At 51.7% G+C, this 20,055-nt stretch overlaps 3 protein-coding genes across 3 annotated transcripts; 1 reads left to right on the forward strand and 2 right to left on the reverse strand.

Moving 5' to 3' along the window:
• Positions 1–3,137: 3,137 nt before the first annotated feature.
• On the reverse strand, positions 3,138–4,508 carry CTRU02_202143 (uncharacterized protein; the record flags this gene model as incomplete). The annotated part of the gene is made up of 1 exon (XM_036719551.1): positions 3,138–4,508. The coding sequence occupies one exon, from the start codon at positions 4,506–4,508 to the stop codon at positions 3,138–3,140; it is 1,371 nt and encodes a 456-aa protein (XP_036588253.1).
• A 350-nt stretch (positions 4,509–4,858) lies between these two features.
• On the forward strand, positions 4,859–5,288 carry CTRU02_202144 (uncharacterized protein; the record flags this gene model as incomplete). Its single annotated transcript, XM_036719552.1, has 2 exons — positions 4,859–4,986; positions 5,111–5,288. 2 exons carry the CDS (start codon positions 4,859–4,861, stop codon positions 5,286–5,288), a joined length of 306 nt encoding a protein of 101 aa, XP_036588254.1.
• A 708-nt stretch (positions 5,289–5,996) lies between these two features.
• On the reverse strand, positions 5,997–9,062 carry CTRU02_202145 (C2H2 transcription factor; the record flags this gene model as incomplete). Its single annotated transcript, XM_036719553.1, has 2 exons — positions 5,997–8,287; positions 8,345–9,062. The coding sequence occupies 2 exons, from the start codon at positions 9,060–9,062 to the stop codon at positions 5,997–5,999; spliced, it is 3,009 nt and encodes a 1,002-aa protein (XP_036588255.1).
• Between the last annotated feature and the right edge of the window lie 10,993 nt (positions 9,063–20,055).

The raw sequence follows: 20,055 nt of genomic DNA on the forward strand, positions 1-20,055 counted from the left end.
GGGTGTTGATACAACAATGCGAGCAGGCCAAGGTGCCCCGAGACCGACGACGGCAATGTATCATTTCGCGCAGCTTTGGATGTCTTGTTTGAACATAAATCAACGGGTGGCTGACGACCTCAAACGACGTTTAGTTTGAGGATCCATATGTTGGTTCGTGAAACCCCTCTCGACAGACAAATATCGTCTCCGTCTGGGATCCAGTTGGATGCTGCGTCAGGATCTGCGCGGCGTCGAGCGTGTCGCGTCCAGTGCTACACGCATGGTAGTCTCAGTCCAAGACATCCGGAAACTTAGGCCCGGTTTCTCGTTTAATACAGACTCTCGCGGCTGTCTATTGGGATACCAGCGGCACCTTGAAGATACCGGCCATCGACAAATGCGAGGTTTCTAGCGGGCCCAGCGAGTCTATTGCAACATGCTTGACGCGAGTTTTACAGTTTTCCGGAAAGGAAGATTGGCAGTATTCGTTGAAAGAGGAGATTAGCACTTGGAGTATTCACTGCCCTCGAGAGCTGGTCGTTCCCACCGACCGAAGTTCTCATCCATCTGGCCAAATGCTTCAATGATGATGGACAGCGCAAGAGACGAGACTGATAATCCCAGTGCCAACGGCGTCCGCGAACGAAACCTCCCAACCACACTCTTGCTCATCCTTCTCACTACTGGTCTAGCGAGCGCTATTGTTCCAGCGTTCTTTCGGTCACTTAGTTTTCTGGGTCATCTTCCTTCTGTTGGTTGTTGGACGGTGGTCGATTCGACTCCCCAGGACAGACAACTCGGGGGAAGCCTCCATGTTGACTACACATCTCGGGGATGGCCCCGCACATAATGGCTACGACGCTTGAGAAGTATTTCGATTCAGACGACAAAGACGACATCATAGTGGATAACCTTGAGTCGTCGAATTCCCTTTTTCTTTGCATTTGACCTAAAATTTCGGCAACAGGATAGCTGGGCTTGAATATCTTTCACTATCAAGTCAACATTTTTCCGGTATGGACTTGAACGTAATGTGTAGTCTCTATGGAAGGCTTGCAGGGAAGGAAGTAGTGAGCTTTCGCGGCTTCAAATCAAAGTTCGCAAGACAAGGCCATGTTGCGAGGCAGATCTCAAGCTGTGTTTCTCCTCGCCCCTTGCCGCTGGCGTTCTTGTGGCACAGAGCTCTAGCCCTGCCGCTTCTGTTCAGTGGATATTAAGCAGTGGCGGCTTTCCTGCTGAGAACATGGCCTAAACTAGCTTGCAAGGGCATGTGCACGTGTATGTCGTAGCTTCAGAAGCGTAAAGATAGTATGTATGTCTTGTTACAAACTCACTTCGCTGCCTCGATAGTTTCTGGCTCATACCCTACTCGGCTGGCTTCAAGATATGCTGGGAAGTATTAAGGAAGAAAGATTGGTAGCATTGCATAAAAATGCTTTTGTGAACTTTTCTTGGGCCCAGACCACTCATTCCCTTAGCGACCATCTGGATGCTTTCACTTGACCTGGGCTCCGCGGCACATACAGCTTTTCAATGTCCTCCTTGTCGCGAAGGGGCGGAGCGAAGAGTGATTTGGGCATGCTTCCCTACTTAAGGCAGGCACAGCATGATGCTACTCACAAAGACACGGAAGCATTGGAAAGGAGACGCTCAAATCTAATAGTCATGGCTAAGCCTCCTGCCGCTCTATGTTAAACGCTTTATGAAGTAAGCTTTGGTGGGATGCGGTTTTTGTTGTAGATAAGTTGCATCCTGCGGGACTTTCAGGCCCAAGACCCTTGGTATTTACCAAATCTCCTAGATGTGTTACTTTCCCACCGAATCCCCTAGCAAATGCAAACCTGCCAGTTCGAAGCATGCAAGGCCAGGAAATTGGCAAGGGGTTCGTTCACGTCTCTGGAACCCAACAAAGATTTGGCCCTATACTCTGAAGACAAGTCATAATAAGCGATGCCGCTTTTTTTGTTTGTCTCCCTTGTCAGCAAAATTTCGGTCGCATTATCTACGAGTTAAATGACTTAGTCTCGCTTTTTCTGCTGAACAATGTGTCACTGGCATACCCGGAGATGAACTGGCCCGCAAACCTGTTGCCACAAGTGGCAACAACTCAGGGAGGGCCACATCGCATTGTGGCCAAGAATCATAGTTTCTTGCCGATGAGAAATCCAGTATTGAATTCACCTTCATTGAATCAATCTCCTTCAACAGAGTCTACACCTCCCTGGGAAGCTCGATTTTGAGGTACCACAACTTCTACGCCACTTGGATGAGTCGATTGACAAGGCAACACCTCATAATATCTTACTAGCAAACTCGCCTATTTTGTTTGCGTTCGAATTTAGGTTGATTGGCCACGTGAGGAAAGTCTATTGGGAAGTTAATGAGCACCCTGGCCGAGGACCTGTCCGGAAAGGGGTTGTCAAACCCAGGAGCGGAGAAGCAAGATTGCATAGTCCTCCCCAAGGAAAGATGAGGACGAAACCAAACCAAACCTTGGCACCATTTAATTCAAGAATCCGGAGAGTCTAACTTAAATTCATCTGCAGAGATGTGCTCCGGGTAACTGTTTGATTTTAGAACCACATGGCACTACCACCGCAGTTCCTTGGGTTTCCCAAATGTTGAGGTGAAACAAGAGTTGTCCTCTGTTTTTAGAAAACTAGCTTTTACAGTTAGCTAAAATGCCATGCACATTTCTTGAGTCCTAGGTTTCTTCTCGTGTCGGGAAGCAGAGCGGTGACGGCAGGAAAGTCATTCGCTCCCACACCCAGTATGGCCGTGTCCAGGTTGTAGCTGGCTAGCTAGTACCTTGATAAAAAGGCAAAGAAGAGGTAGGATACCTAATGTAGAGCTCATTTTATGCTGCCAAACACCCTAAATGTTCTCTGCCCATTGCTGCGCTGCTGTTTCGTTCGGGCGCTAGTATTCCGGCCTGTCGACTTTAGATTCTTTATTTCTTTTTTTACCCCATTCTTGATGAAGGGCTGCTGTGTCCTCTGTGGCTTCGAAACTACTGCCCGAAGATTGGCCATTGTCCATGGATCAAAGGTACGACGAAGACTGAAATCTTAAAGCTTAGTTGTTATTCCTTTTTATTGTGGCCAAAGAGCAGAATCTAGATCCTGCCCCATTTGCCAGATGCCTTCTACTCGGCTTCAGAGAAAGAAACCCGGGTAAGGCATGGTATCCCCAAGAACGTACTGTTCAAACACCACCCCGTCCAAGGCAGTCTCAGCAACGCTCCCGCTCAACCACTTGGGCCTTTCCACCGCTTCCCATTCATCATTATTCGTAGGATAGAAGTCGTATGTCTCGAATACAGTCTGAATGTGATCGTCTATCTCAAACTCAGTCTCGTCAGCTTGTCCAAAGTCACCCTCAAGATGCACACGTTCCAGCACTCCCTTTTCCTCCCTCAATGCCTCTTTCAACCCTGAAAAGAAGGCGAACCAGGTCCCCTCCTCTAACCAGATACCGCCTCTTGATTTCTCCCTCGGGTTCGCAACTCCCCTTCCACCAAGCCTCAACCTTCTCAAAGTCGGCACTTGACGAGTCACAAAGCTTAACAACTCTTCCCCCGTCGCCGCAAACCCCTCGAGCTTCAGATCCGTCAGCTGGAAGGGGTTGTCCCGCAGAAGTAAGTGATTCAGCCTGCTAGTCTTCCGCCTTCGAGCTTTCAGCGGGGTGTAGTAATGTTTCGAAATCGCAAGCTTCTTCACACTCCAACAATCCATCAATAACGCCCCCACAGACTCGCCCCAACCAGAGTACGTCTGCCCGGGCAACTCCCCACCTTCGAGCCCCGAAAAGTCCAGTGCCAGCTTGATCTCCTCCAGTCGTCTGCCGGTGCTGCTCGCAAAGGCCCCCCAAAGATTCTCAATATCAACTGACGGCCGCATCGTCATGGGAAAGCGATCGATATCCAGCCGCTTCAGATGCACACACTCGGCCAACATCCTTGTTAAAAGCTCAAATGTCTCTTTTGCCTGCGCTGGTTCAAACCGTCTAGAGGATGGATCCGAGAATGCTCTCCTCAAGACGTCATTCTCGTAAGGACATTCGTTGAAAACGACTCTCACATTCTCAAGAGCCTCGAACATGCCCATGGCCGCAGGCAACCCCACTCCATCCCTCTCAAAGGTCGAACCCGCCGCCTTCCGCCCGGCTTCCTTGTCATAGTACTCCCCCCACCCTGCCCTCAGCACCGCATCTCTATCCTCGGGCATCATGGCCCAGTACTGAAAGAACGAGGAGTGCCGCCCAGTGTACTCGTCCATCTGAGAGAGGTTGATTGTCAGCAAGCGGAGCAGGCGGCGCAGGCGGGCATGCCGGGACCAGCTCTCCAGACGCCGCGCATCATCACCGCCTCGCCAGTAAAGATAGGTAAAACATGGCTTGAACAGGTACGGGAAGCCTAAATTTGCGTAGGCACGACATGTGAGGCGGAGGGTTTTGATAGTTTCTATGGAAGAGGAGGAGTTGGAAAAGATAAGCTCGACCAGCTCGACGGGTAGGTCCGATGCCATAACTCTTCGCGCACAGTTTAGAGTCACTTTTTTTTTTTTTTTCTTTCTTTTTTGGTCGCGATGGTTCGTCCAAGAAGGCTTACGATTTGAATGAGGATGTAAATCCAAGTTATTTTCTGATACATGTTAACCCGGCATCAAGAGGGTGAGGGGGCGCCGGTGATCTGGAGGATCCACATAGTCGAGAGTTTGGCCAATCACCTCGAGGCACTCACTTACCTGCGATAGAATCTCTCATCCCCCCCTTCAACCTCCTCCACGCAAAAGTTCTTGTTCAAACCACGGCCACATTCGGCTCAGACTTGTCCAGCCCAGCCAGCTTCAATTGGTAAGACTACTATTCAAGCGTAATGCCGCCTATGATTGATTTCCCGACTGACTTGTCAACAAATTCAGGCAGGTGTACCATCGGCCTCTTACGCATAACCATCCGCATTTCACTCTCACATATCATCAGATCAAGCCTCTCGATGTTGAAGTAAGCTTAGACATATAATTCTTACCTTGCCCTCTCATCCCCATACTTGACTCCAGCACCCCCCACCTTGCTTCTCGGCCTGCTTCTCCCACTGGCACGTTATTCGGCTGACGCCCGCCCACAGAGCGTACAAGAACCTGTCCCCCAAGACGCGTCTGGGTTTCGGCGTGGCTGTCCTTGCCTGGGGCGGGGCAGGACTCTACCTTTCAGACCGGGCTGAGGAGAAATACAAGCCGACACCACAGGAAAAGGCTGTCGTCGACAAATACGTTCCTAAAGTCCATGTCGTGGACAAGTCGTGAAAATTTTGGGCGGAGCATGACGTGCCCATAGGAGACCGGGAGGGATTCCTTATGTAACACCAGTCAAAAGAACATGATACACTCATCATCGGATAATCGTCAAACATATGTATTCTATCTTACTCATCCATTACAGAGGGTCACAGAGGCAACAGCTTGAGAAAACGGTTTTGGTTTGTACAGCCTAGTCAATTTTGCAATGTCTAATTTCTAAGTACGTACTGACTTTCGAAGAGCACTCAACTGTGCTGGCGGCAAAAGGAGTGCTGCTGCAGACCGGTTTTTTTTTTGTTTTCGCGATAATGACAAGTACCACCCATTTTTTGAGACATCTAACATTAGACCAGACCAGCCTAGCCGCGCAACCGCTTTAACGAAGTCATTATGAGCGAAAAGCCATGAATATCGTGACAACCTCACCAGGCCACCTTTGGTGTCACCCGAGAGCCTCCCAAGTTCTATCTGATCGCAGTCTAATGCAGTGCCAACTCCTCCTCCCCGTCTATTGCGCAAAACCACCCGCCACAAGATGCATATCAGAACTAACCACCGTGGATCCGGCTTTGATGCAGTAGGGAATCGAGGTTGCTTTTCGGCAACAAAGCGTATGAGTTGATGAGAACGGATCCGTGAGGAAACATGAAAAAGTGTAAAGAAAGAAAAAAAATAGCAAACAAACGCCACCAAATGCAGATGATTTTTTGAGTGTCAGAGCATGCCGCCGGCCACTGTACTGATATCCGTCTGAACAGAAGGAATTCCTGGATCTTCCACCACTGCCGGAAGAGGTTTAAAAAGTCGTGCCATGTCGAGTGTTAGGTTCGTAACCCCAAATTCCTTGTCGATTTCTCCAACCGATCCCAATTCCTCGCCCCGCGAGGCACCATCCGTCATTACCCAAGTTTTTACTGATTTGAGAAGTTGCATCACTTGCATAAATCTAGTGTCTGAGCCCATTTGCAAATCTGTTGCCCGAGTGTGCTTCAGGAGATATGTCGCCAACCAGTAGAAGTGAATACCATCCCTGGAGAACCCATATCTCCTTGCATTCTTGGCCATGCCAGGCGGGAATTGGTTGTTCATGTCCGCATCCCAATTGGATTTGAACTTCTGCAGCGCCATACGGAACGACTCGTGCACGTGAGCTGGCATAGCCTGAAGAGTGGGATCAACCGGAGTAGCTCTCCCGCTGTTTGCACCGTTTCCATCAGTTCCGCCATTGACCATCCAGTCGCTCAATGGAGGCGTCGCGTAACCTTTCATTACAGCGTTGCCATCCAGTTGAGCACGGCGAATCAATGAGAGAATAGCGTGGATCAGGATGAACTTGCCATAGAGATTTGTGCTGCCAGGCTGAATCTGATACGAGCCATGCAGCAATGCCCTCAAGGCAAGATCCATCTCTGGTTGCTTGCTGCGTTGCGTGCCGTTCGGGTTCTTCTGGCGTACCAAGTCCTCACCGTGTAACCCAAGAGCGTCCTCACAGTCCTTCTTCGTCCGTGCATCCCATGCAGCGTCGTCCGAAGGAAGCGGGATACGCATCTCGAAGCTATCTAATTGAGAGCTGGCGTTGAAATAAAGTTCCATAGAAGAGTTGCAGAGGAAGATGATGTGCATGAGGCGTATCCGCTTTTCCTGTTCAACCCACACACCCCAATCGAATGTGGAGACATCGAAGTTCTGAGGGGTAAAGTTGTTTTGGTGCAGCGGACTGAGGGGTATCGTAGTGGATACCTCCATCAGCCGAAGCTTTCGAGTCTGCTCCGCCAGGACAGGGAAAATGTCACGGGCGCTCTCGCGATGTTGAGGAGTGCCGTTCCACATTAATAAAATTTGGAGCAGCATAACAGCTTGAAGCTCCTCAATGTCACGTTGACCGTTATTTGATGAGCGACTGTCGAAGTTTCCACATTGCTGCTTGCCCACCGTGGTAGCTAAGAAATGCACGTCGCGAACTAACGCCGCCCGGAGGAAGTTCATCATATCGCGCACGTGATCTGGGGAGAGACGGTTTGAGTAACATGCACCCATACAGCACATGCCTGCAAGTAAGCCAGTATACGATTCCAGGATACGGAACGTCGGTGTGTGGAGGATGGGGAAGTGCACATGGAAGTGCGTGTACTTTTCCAGAAAATCGCGTATGTTTTCCGCCGAAAAGTATAAGTTGAAACCGGCGCTTTCGTTGGTAATCGGGGAACCAGGGGGGTAAAAGAAGTTGAGGATTTGGTTGGAAATAAGGGTATAAGGGTCCTGGATCGATGGCGGTACGCCCCAGGTGGAGAAGAAGAGGGAATCGGCGTGGTGGTTTCGGTCAGGAAGACCATCTATTCTTTCGGTGCCAGCACTAGGCTCTTGTTTGGTTGCGATCTGCGTCTGTCCAAGATTAGGAGTTGTGAATGTATTTGCGTAGGTTTGTTGCGCACCAGCCTGGAACATTTGAGACCAATCAAGGCCCGATTGTTGGTTCGAGTTTGACCCGCCATACATGGACATGCCATTTTGGCCCGGGGGCATATTGTAGTTTTGCATCTGTTGATTCATGTTGGGCGCCATAGAGCTAGGGACATCGCCGTTGTATGCCTGCTCGAAGCTGCCGCCGCGGCCTTGAGCATCCATGACAGATCCTGTCAAGCCCCGTCTGTCCTGGTTATTGCCATTATCAATTCTTGTCAGACTGCTGGAGCGCGACAGCTGGTTCTGATCATTTGCAAGGTTGCCCATTCCATCCGACACAGGCATCATACCAAAAGGCTGAACCATGCCGTCAGCGGGGATATTACCTAGACCGTTGAGGTGGTTCAGTCCGCCATCCTGACCAAGAGCTGCCTTCTGAGCAGCGGCATTCTTCTTGACATGGGCCTGAGGGTGAGACAAGTGACTAGCACCAGTCGGGTTGCCTCGGCGAATGGAGCACTTCTGGAAGTGACGCTTGAGAATGTCACTGCGCGAGAAGGTGTCGCGGCAAAGAACGCACATGTAGGGGCGATCGCCCGTGTCTGCGAAGGACGCTTGTCAGCCAAGCCAAGTGAGGGGGGGAATCAGGGAATACTCACGGCGCAGAAGATGGCGCTTCAGGTGCTTGGCGTGCAGGTACGTCTTGGTGCAGTGAGGGCAAGGGAATTTGCCATCAGCATCCTTGACCGGAATGACGGTGCTCTTAGCATTACCAACGCCGGCAGGGGTTGCCGCAGGGCGACCGGGAGCGCTGGGAAGAATACCGCGACGTCCCTGGGAGCCTACAACGTGAGTAGGCTGCTCGCCGTCACCAAGACCTCCGGGGAGTACGGAGCCGGGTCCGTAGGGAGATGAGATGCCAGGCTGAGGCATGACACCGCCAGCAGGCATGGGGCGAAGAACAGGCGGGACGCGACCAGAGGCGGGAGCAGGCGCAATGGGCTGGGGGTGCGATGAAGCCATCGTAGTCTGAGGCAGCATAGACTGAGTGCCATAGGCCTGAGGGGGAGGAGGGTATTGGCCCATCTGTTGGTAGGGACCGCCACGTCCGGCCTGGGGGGGCTGCTGCTGCTGGTAGGCAGGCATGTTGTTCGCAGAGCCCGGAGTGTTGGGGGTCGCGGGAGTGCGAGGAGTGTGAGGGTTGCTGCCGTACATCTGGTTCATGGCCGCGGAGGTCTGCGGCTGAAGAGGCGGCAGAGTCTGGTGAGGCAGAGGAGAGTTGGTGTGCTGAAGCTGGTGAGGCGTAATGGCGGGCGGCGACGGGTAGGAGGCCGAGGTCGTGTTTATACCATTGGTAGGGTACTGGGAAGCGTCCATGCTATCCGCGTGCAAATCTGATTGCCTTTTGTCGAGACAAAGGCGCACAGAGCTATAGTTGCTGTGAGGTGTCGAGACGCGTTCCTACGTCTGTACGGGACTCGTCGACGGCCTCGTGAAAAAATTGTGTGGGACAAGGACAATCAAGCCGTTACCCAATCGAAGATGATCCTCTGATTTTTCTTCACGAGGAGAAAAAGGAAATGCTCGAGTGGAAAGAGGATAATAGAGTAGAGTTCCTCAGGGACAAGATTCCACCAGTAGAAAGATGATGAAAGTCGCGAACCCAAGAAAAAGAGACAACACGCGAAGAGGTGTTGTTTTGTGAGAAGGTGGGTTTTGTGGTGGGATGAGGCTCCAGTTGATCCCGTTTGGAGGTGGTTTTGGAGAGGGTCGGGTGTGGAGCAGATGGGGCTCGATCCTTTTTATTTTTTTTCTCGCGTTGCTCTTTCGGCAAAAAACTGTCAGGTACCTGGCGCCGCCGAGAGGGGGTCAGAGAAAAAAAAAAGTGGTCTTGCCGGGGTGGATGCCGAGGGTGTGCAAAGAAGGAACCGTTGAGCAATGGTCACTCCGTCCAAAGAGGTGAAGGAAAAAAGGGAAGATGTGGGTTTGGACGTCGCCCCTTCTGGGAGGAGTGGATCCTGTCTGCTCTTTATGAAGGCCCTTTTTCGGAGAAAGTGTGGGAGGTTGGACCGTTGGTCGGCTAGGTTGGTTGACACCAAGGCGGACGATGGGAAGGTGTGGATGAGGGTTCGGTAGGTGAGGAAGGCAAGTGGGAGAACTTTCTTGGTAGGTGCGAAGGATACCTGAAATAGGTATCGGCTGGCAGGTAGGTTTTTTTTTTCTCCCTCTTGCTGGCAGGGAAGGAAGGTGCAACTGCAACTGTATGGCTACTGCGGACAGGCGCGGACAGGCAAGGACAGTATTGCTGCTGTGTGTGCAGATGGAAGACCAGAACAAGAAAGTTGGAGACCGCGGTCCAAGATCAAAGCATCTGTGAATGACGCCTGGTGTAAATTTTTTTCAGGGGGGTGTGTGTGTGGTAAAGTCAGAGGTGTGGGAGGTGAACGAGGGAGGGGAAAGGGACCCGTTTTCTTTCTTCTTTTTTTTTTTCGAGGGGCCTGTCCACTTGGGGCAAAGCGATTAATATCAGAGGATTTGCCGGATTCTAGATGTTCTGACCACAGGAATTGGCTTTTGGTTGTGTATGGAATTCTCGTCGAGTCAGACTTAACGGTATGGCAACGAATTGACGAGGAAGAAGAGGCCAAAAGATGAAAAACGAAGTAAGAGAAGAGAAAGATGGAAGGCAAAGGAACCTACCAAGGAGAAAGAAATTCAAATAAACACGAATAAGGAAGAATAAATTGGCAGGCAGAAACGGCAAGAGGTACATGTCGAGACGTACCTTCCGCCCTTCAGGAAAGACGAGAAAAATTTCGAGGGAAGCGCTTGCCAATGCCTGCCACGGAGGTGCTTGTACACAGGGCAAACACTGTGAGCATCAACTGTATGATCAGATACCGGAAGACAAGGCCCTGGATGGACTTGAATCAAGAGACGGTGGTGTGTGCTAGGGAAAGAAGCACCAGGGAAGGAAAGAGATGGTGAGGTAATGCGAACTGTCGGCTCGGTCATCTCCCAGGCGAGTGTCAAATTGAACCTATCCTGCCCTAGCTTGTCAGTTTCCATACATGGTCGCCCTGTCTACCTTGTCTACCTGTAGCCTGTCAACATTCCCACAGGCCCGCATCCTCCGGTATCGTTACCTCCAAACAGGGCGGTGACGCGAACTACCGTCCTCTCCTTTTTAGCGCCCATTATACGGCGATACGGACTTACAGGACAGTGCAAATTAGGTAGGTGGTGCAGCAGCAGCAGAGAAGGACTTTCCTTTCCGCAGATTGATAACATATTTTACACTTGAGGCTGCATTTTTCGACTGCACTGTGTCCAAGCCGAGCTTCTTGGTATAGGTGAGAGATAATCATTAGTGTAGAAAGAGGTGAGAAACAGGCATGAGATTATAAAAAAAAAAAAAAAAAAGCCTGCATTAGATCAACGGGCTATGCAATGTTGCCATTCATACCCTTCTTCATGCCCAACTACCCTACCACGCTTGCATTGGCCAAGTCACTTTCACAACGAGTCTCTGTCTCACCGTAAGTTGCTCACTTTAATAATACAATATTTTCTTGCGCATGCCTCTCTGCGTCTTCCTCATTAAAAGCTATTCCAATGCTTCAGGGAAACCCTCACCTCAGCCCATCTTCTTAATTCATGTCCATTAATGAGCCAATAAGGGGAGGGGGGTGAATCTTGCTCCCTCCCAGCACATATCCATCACGTCAAAGAAGGAGATAGACAAGCCCTTTCCTGTTCTCCTCTCTGCATTTCTTTCCTGACGGTGTGCTTGACGGACCATGCCAATGCCTGCCTGAGGTTTAGCTTACCTATCTACCTGCCTGCCCTGTCCTGTCTTGCTTGCCTACCAAGCGGAAAGAACTCCGCATCGCACACCTTCCTGAAAATGAAACTGCATTTGGGCCTGCTTGGTTCTGCTGCACCTGCACCACTGTATCGTAAGGTATCGTATTTGCATCGCATCACAAGGTAGGGGGAAGCCAGTGCACTCGTCACGTCCGTCCACACTATCTGTGCCTGCCGAGCGGATGCAGACGCTTCCTTGTTGTTGCCAACTTGGAAGTCACTACCTCCCAGCCGTCCACTTTTTCTTTTTTTTCTTTTCCACACCTTCCATGCCTTCCATGTCTTCCATGACCCCCTTCCTTCTGTGACCTTCCCAGTCATTGCTCCTCGTACGCCGTTGCCCCGAAGCAGTAAAGCACCCACCCCCAAACTCCAAGGGAATTCGGGTCGGCAGGTAGGTAGGCCCCAACATGCCCCAAGTCCCAGGCCCCAGGAACTTTCGAGATTGAGATTTCCTCGCATCAGCCCAACATCCACACAAGCTGTCCATCACCTCAAGGTCCCCACGCTACCTGTGCTGTCGTAGCTGCATGGCACACCACAAGCTGTTCACTTTACAGGTGACGGTTTCCACTAATGGTGCCTGTGCAGCGCTCCCTCCCGCTCCTGTTGTGGCCCTGTCCCCTCCCTATCCCGCTCATCGCCAAACCCTCGAGGGCACCCCCGTCTATCCCCTCTTTCTGCTCCTCTACGTAGTCTGTTTCTCCTCCTCCTCTTCCTCCTCATCGCCCCAGCCCCAACTCCCGTTTCTTCAGGGTGAGGATACGTGCGTGAGTGGATTGATTCCACCTGCATGCCAGCACACGCCAACAGATGTGATGAACCCTTATTCTTGTCTCTTTCCCGTCCAATTGCGCATATATCGTGCCGCTTTTCATCCTCCCAAGACTAGCTCGTGAGATCGACTGTCTCTGGGAATGTGCTAGTCTCCGTTCTTAGGTGTCCTTGGATACCGCATATCCCCTTCCGTTCGCCCTACGCATTTGACACGCCCGCGACACACGATACGTGCAGTTGAATCACTCTAATTCGCCTTCCAGCGGCTTATCCTATGACAAGCTTGCGCCAGAAAAGAAAAAAAAAAACAATGAACACACGACAAACCCCTGCTCTCATACCTTCAGTAGAAGCTTCATTACTAACTGATGACGCCCACTGCCTGGAGCACCCATGCTGGGCTACTTCAACAAAGCACACACACGAACAACAGTATAGCATAAACACCCTGACGGTGCAAAACTGAGACCGAGCATTCAAACCTCCAGTAGGGCGAAGTACCTACCACATCATGGTGTTGCCTGTAACGGTCGACTTTCCAGGGTGCCTTCAAATCGGGCAAGGTCGCCCTACTACATAGACCCTGCTCTACCAAAAATGATGAGACGATGGCGAACCCTGCAAGCGTCACGGCCGCCACACGCGAATCGAGGTAGGATTTCAGTGTACCATTAACCACTGTACGGCTACGGCACGCACAAATGTATGTGTACCTTACCTGAACAGCTCAGAGTGGGATAGGCCAGGGTAGGGCAGGGCAAGACAAGGTAGGGCACCCTGCTGCTGCCACCACCACCGCCGCCGCCTCAAAGATCCGAGGTACCCGCCAGCTGCATCTTACGAGGATCGACCCCTGCTTAATGGATGCATCAGGAGCAAGGATACAGATGCGTGGGTGTAGGAGAATGGGCGGCATTCGTCCCTCATTTCTGGTTCTGGAATTGCGCTTGGCGCTGGCTGTCTGCTGCAGAATAAACACTTGTCAGGGATATGGCTGTGTCAAACGCTGGCGGCACAAGAAAAAAACCGCTCAAAAATCTGCCATCAACCCTATAATGCCATTTTCGGCGTCATGTATTACGATAATGGCGATGGTCGGCTCATTTGGCATTTGGCATGCCGACTGACGCCAAAGAAGAAACGTATATCCTTACGGCGACGTGCTCCTACGGCAGCCGGAACGCGGACATGCTCCGAACGGCCTGCTCCACGCATGGGGCGACTCAATCCTGAAAGTCCAATATTGCCGGCATCACGCCGCTTGCACAAATTCAACGCCTCCAAGACGTAAAGTACAGAAAGTGGGCACCTTCGGGACCGAGTACCGACGAGCACAAGATGCCAAGCACTTTATTGACCTTCCTACCATCCAGCGAGGTGCAGGAATCGGATGGCCGGGGGTGCCGTCACTCGATAGAGCCGGTTGATTTCCACCCAAGACAAAAGCGCATCATGCAAAAATGATTCGCTGCAGCACCTTGGAACTTGCACAACTGCTACCCCTCGTGAGCTTCACAATTTCCTCACTTTGACGTATGTTGCCCATGTCTCTTCCATCTTCTGTTGAGGCACCGGCAATGTTCGGAGTCTTTGCCCGAAGCGTCCCAATCAAATAGTGCAACCGGTTGGTAGCGCTGACCGATTTCGTCCCTAGCCAGGCCAATTCTCAAGACACTGTTCTAATCGTCCAGGGTGCCGGTGACCCTTGTCCTCTTTGGCTCTCACTAATCATAACAATCTGAGTTGATTCGGCATGACAATCAACTGCTTTTTCTTCACCTCACATGACAGGACGTTTCCGGCGTGTGCTGTGTCGTCGGGTCACGCTGCGTCCAAAACTACTGTTTCGAGCCATCATGCCATCCAACATGGCAATTATACGATGGTCCGGCGATTGCAAAAGCCAGGTCACCGGAAACAAGGCCACCCCTCGTTGCTAGGCCTAGGCGCTCAATCCAGAAATCATCCAGAACATCTTTGACCAGATGACTCGATAGCTCTGAGGCTGGGAGACCAAGTAAACCTTGCTACCACACTGGTAGAAATGGCTTTTCCGGCCACGCACCTCAGTGCCAGGCATAATGGAAGAGATAACACTCAGTAGGCATGTTGGAGCGCCTGCAACGAAGCTGTTATGACAGAAGATTCTCACATCAAGGTCTGCCGTTCATTATTCTTGGCAGACGATTGGTTTAGGGGCCGAGATAAACACTACGGTTCCTTGTCGACCTTGGCGTCGCAGTCGACAAAGCTCAGAATTAATATCGCGCACATCATTGAGCTCTACAGTATGAATCCTCTATCACCCTATGATGACGAGGGACATGTCGCCAACTGGTTACCAAGAGGTTACGTACCATCAGCCTGTCACACACACATACTGTGTAGTGCGTGTGTGCGTGCGTGTGTGTGTGTGTGCCCGTGTGGACGGGGAAATCACTCCATGACGGGAGCTGAGGGATGTTGTGCAGGATCCACGAGTCAAGCGAAACGGCCCCAAAACACGCTTTCTGCGCGAGAATATCGGACTTTGCCCGAGTCACCGCTTCACAATCTTCAGCATTCGCCTATGTCCGACCGTCTATTATGGTGCGTTGTCCGTAAAATGCCGAAATGGTTATTTGTGCCAGCGGTACAGACACCAAGGCCATGATTGAGAGTATGGATGGGAAAGAGACCTTTGAAACAAATGCAGGTCTGTTGTTGACAGTCTAATCAATAAGTGGTCAAGGCATGGACGTTTCCTTTGGAGGTCATCCACCCCCCAAAAGAGCCCCAGAGCCTCGCGACCCATCTCTACCCGCGTGCGCCATCCAATGGGCAGCTGTCGCCCTTAATTTTTTTTTTTGTTTTTTTCCTCAACGGGACGGGACCATCTGAGATGGACTACGGATAATGGGGCACAAAGATCGATCTTGCTGGACCCATCGCAGCAATGACCACGAACTCCTATTGCGAAGTTTTTAAGATATGAGTAAATATTCACACCCCGGCTTATGAGTGAAGTCACGTTGGCAATAAAACAAGTCAACTTAATTGCACCCGAAGCTTGTCGGCGATGAATATGTTGGTTTTTCCGTAGACTGACTCGAATACAATCGCCTCGCGCGGAAATGCCTTAACCCCCTAGTGTTACGACAGGGATGGGGGGAAGTCCAAACAATTGCAGGACCAACCACTCTGAACCTGCATTGTACACTATGACTTCCCAGATCCCTCACTGGGATACTAGGGTTTGCACAGCAAGGCGATACCGCGGGACTACTGAAGTGAGAAACGAACGACCAGACGGCTTGGCTTTGCAGCAAACTTCCTTCTCCAGTACCAATGGCATACCCTCAACATGGTTCAAGGGGGCTCGCTGACGACCTTCACCTGAAGACGACCACACTGAGCTGGTGACCTTTTTGGGTGGTGAGGTTGTAGCGCGAAAAGAAGCGACATTCCCGTTGGCGTGCAGATTATAACCGGCTCTTCGGCATAACTCCTTCTTCCTATTGACAGCAGCCCCCCCTGGCTTGGTGGCGTCGCTGGTCGCATTTCTCTGAACGCGAGGGACGCCAGGGACGCCGTGGGACGCACTGGACGGATTGAGAGGGGACGATGACGCTCGTGCGTGGTGAAGAGGGCCCACGGCCCCATTCAACCCTTCTTGCCGGTATTTCGATTCCCCATTATTCTTTTCTAGAAGCACAAGATCCGAGAGCTTTGGCCATATCTTGAGTTCATCATCGTCAAAAAAACACAACGCCAATCCCACCACATCAGATGGTGCAGACAGTCTTTTTGTCGATACCTGTTATATCTAAAACTCTGTTACGAGCTCGTTCTAAGTGACGAATACTCACGCCACGCTTGCATCATGGGTCATGGGAGGGTGCAGAACTTTTTTTGCCCGAACTTCCCCCGACCAGATACACGCTTGGCAAGGAAGATTTTGCTACTGCGTACATGGTGCTCTTGCCTGGTTCCGGCATCAAGGTTCAAGTTAGACGATAGAGCACAGTACCTACAGAATGCTGGGGAGGGGTGTTCGGAGCGGAGAGATATCCGACAGTTACAAACGCCGCCAAGCGGGTTCCGTCCGACAGTGTCTCCTCCAAGAACACCGCGTCTGTTGTTGTGGACCAGGTTGCGCGTGGGCTGTGCCAGACTTTGTCGCAGCCCTGTGCGAAGCTCGCGTCCGTGGTCGATTTCGGAGTGTACTGCCCTCAACTGGCACCTGTAGCGGCCAAAGCTTAACGCCCTCCCACAATCGGCCGAGAGAGAGATGACAAATGGGGACTGGTTATGGCCTAGCTCTGTCAAATAGGGAACTCATGTCCGCTAATCTTGTGTGACGAAGTCCCAGGTGCGACAGGTCCCATGCTGGCAGCAGGCCCCCTCAGCCAAAGCTGCAACATACTTTTCAGATACACCAGAAGAAGGTAACGTCTTGAGTCCAGAGCGAGGGAGAATAAGACGACAAAGTCCAAGTTGGACAACAGCAAACATCCCAGCTGCACTGGCTTGGACCATGTAACAAGTACATTGGGATAGGCAAATTGCCTACCATCAGCTGATAAGTCTTGGTATGGACTATGAACGAGAACGAGCCGGATAGTACCTCCTGGCAGCAGATCCCTGGACAGAAGGAGTCGGAGTGCTTGGTAAGGAAATCCGACGCTTAGTTGTGGCTGGCGATCTCGGCAGGGATTCGCGTCAGTGCCTCGGTCTGATGGAGGTCCCCGTCCCTTTGATCGATTCATCATCGTTTATTCATCCAGCGCACTCCTATTGTGTCAGAGAGAGACGACTAGAAGAACCAAGAAGAAGAAAATGAAGAAAACCAATGGCCAAAGTCTTCTCTCCTTTCCAGCAAAGGCAGGTGCAGGCGCCTCTCCCATCCAAAATCAGCATGCTGCTTTCCTATCGAGAGGAGCTTTTACTGTCGTGGAACCTCCTCCTCGGTACACACTCACAACTAGCCTTCAGCTGCTGGTGCTGCTGCTGCTGGTATTTTGGGTCTTGAAGTAGTTGCTTCTAAAATAAAATCTCCGCCTTTTGCCCATCGCTGTGAATTGGTTGTGGATGGCATATCGTACTGCAACGGCCGTCCAGCCTTCTTTGCGGGGCAAGTGGTTCTGACAACCTAGTCCCTTTGGTGTGTTCCTGGAGGAGGCTGTCTTGGAGATTTGGAGATTCGACAGCGGCGGGATCTGAAGCTTCTTCACCTTCAGGGACCCTCTACTCCAGCGACAAGCGCGTTCTCAGTGGAGCTTTTCGGCCGGTCTCCTCTCCCGCGTGGCTTCAACAGTGTTGAGGCTGTTTTGCGGTTCCTTAAAAATACTCCACCACCATCTTTTACTGAGGTACTTCAGCGGATCTGGCCTTGAGATGGTAAACCTAGGCTAAGGCGAGAGCCCTCTTGTACAGGCTTGGTAATGGCATTGCTTCGCCGCGGTATTATCTTGCAATACCTGCACAAAACCCCTCGTCAGTCTTAACAGGGCGGGATTCGCCGCAGACTACCTATTGACCGCCACTTGGCTGGTTTAGTAGAGAGGTTGGCAAGTCCTTGGAGTTGGAACATGAGCATGTCTTGCCAGAGATGACGAGCATGGATTGATGCTGCACGAGTCATGAAGGCCAATTACGTCAACAGGAATTGGCGCGGTGTCCCGGACCTTTGTTAGCAACCCGTTACGTTTCCCTTCTGTCAAGCCTAATGAGGAGAATTGGCCAGCCGTGAGTTGGCTTCTGCGACTGTCACGGAACTACAAGACGCTATCTAATTCTGACTCGCTCGTATCCGAAGAACGCTTTCGGAAGCGGTAAAGGCCATGTCTGCGAGTTCCGCTGCGCGGAAGTACGTATACAAAGTGCCGGCCGGAAGCTCACTAGTCAGGCCTTGACACGAAGAGAGGAGTCGCTGATGTTGGGAATACCCCTCAGGGCCCCCATGATAGGTCATGAGCACGGAGGCGCCCTGGGACCACCTTGGATTATGTCAGGGTCTTGCCTGCAAGATGCAGCATGGTTACGTTAGCACACACGCTGGCGGGCCACTGAGTCGACAAATCGAATTATCCCCGAGATTGCAAGGATGCGGAAGCCAGCTTTCTTCCCTCTCATAGATTGAACAACCACGCACTACTTGTTGTGCACATGCGGCCTGCATGGAGGCCGATTGTCTAGCAGACCCTAACGCAAGAATGACAGACTTGTCAAGATTCCGTCAACTCATAGTCGACTTCCGACAAAGACGCCGCCGCCACCTCTCATCTCCCTACCTCTAACGACGACCATGCAACTGGCACATACAACAACCTCTGGGCGTTGTCAGTGACACCATGAACCATGGACGAGGGCGCATAAAATCTCCACTTGGGACAACAGACCCACGATAGTCCACGTGGGAGCGGTATGCGAACCCATGCCCGACCACTGCTCCGAGGTTGACGCGACCTCCTTCTGGAAAATTCGCTACGTCTAAGGAGCAGCAGTGGGAGCCATGCTCATGGCACCAGCACCAGCGGCAGCACCAGCGGCAGCACCAGCGGCAGCACCAGCGGCAGCAACCTGCAACAACAGCAACAGCAGCAGCAACGGTACAGCTATGTGATGCGCGGGGATACATCGTCAGGACTTGGCGTCCGGTGCTGCTGATGTAGGGCTGCCTTACCTGATGCCACAAGACATAGACAACGCATCCGATTCATCGGTTTTGGGCAAAGACGCACTTGTGCCCTGCACTGCGCGCTGCGCTAATTTGGTACGGGAATAACACTGTGCTCGAAATACTACCAGGGCTTCCTCTACCTACCGGTCTAGGGTGGGGGTGGTTGGGGGTACCTCTTTTTTTTTTTGGGTTGTATTTTTACGCAGCTGGCGCGAGAAGCGTCAGATCAAGCTGGTCCAGGAACACAGCTCGTCTGATCTATTGTTGGGAACATTGCCTCCAGCTCCAGCCTTGCTCGTTTCATTTGTGGCTGTGATGGCTGAAGGATGATGGTCCAGATCATCATTATTCCAGACCATCCAGCTACACGCGTCTGCGAGGGTTCCCCTTATCAAACAAGGCCAAGGTAAGCCATGTATCCTCATCTCCGGCTGGTAAGGAAGTCGTTGGAACCCGTAGTGATAGACGTTCCTGCAATGTCAATTTACTGGCAGGAAGCCCGTCTGGTCCGTGGTTTGAAGGTCGCCTCACGCCTGGGATGTCCAGGCCAGAAGAGGTTTACGATTCAGTTAAGCCCAGCTATGACGACAGTCGAAAGGGCCGACTGATTCAACATGCTTCAACGTGACATATCGCCCGGATGCCGATCATGGAGCTTCTGCCAAGTTCATCTCCTCCTCAGGACGCAGTGCGGTGATGCACGCGGTACTGCGTGCGGCGCAGTTTTCTGCTTCTGTACTTGGCCTGCGAGCCTCAACCCCCGGAAGGGGTCCCACGGCGGTGTATCACAATCTTCTTGACGACGCGGTGCTCTCCCGGGTGGAGCCCCCGCGAACGCGGAAGGGGTGTACACGGATTGCGGCCCCGTCGGGTTACACGAAATGAGGGCATTCAGTAATTATGTTGGAAAGCAATTGCGCCATATGGGGACTCCTCCCGACTCAGGGCCGATTGACAAAGTCGGAGAAGTTCCGTATGCCAACTTGGTTTGGACCTTGGTGACAGATGGCCTTATTGACATGTTGTGTGAATTACGTGAGATTGACTTGCCTCAACTTTTTTTTT

This window comes from Colletotrichum truncatum (genome assembly GCF_014235925.2).
Source record: "Colletotrichum truncatum strain CMES1059 chromosome Unknown Contig_0001, whole genome shotgun sequence".
Lineage (NCBI taxonomy): Eukaryota > Fungi > Ascomycota > Sordariomycetes > Glomerellales > Glomerellaceae > Colletotrichum > Colletotrichum truncatum.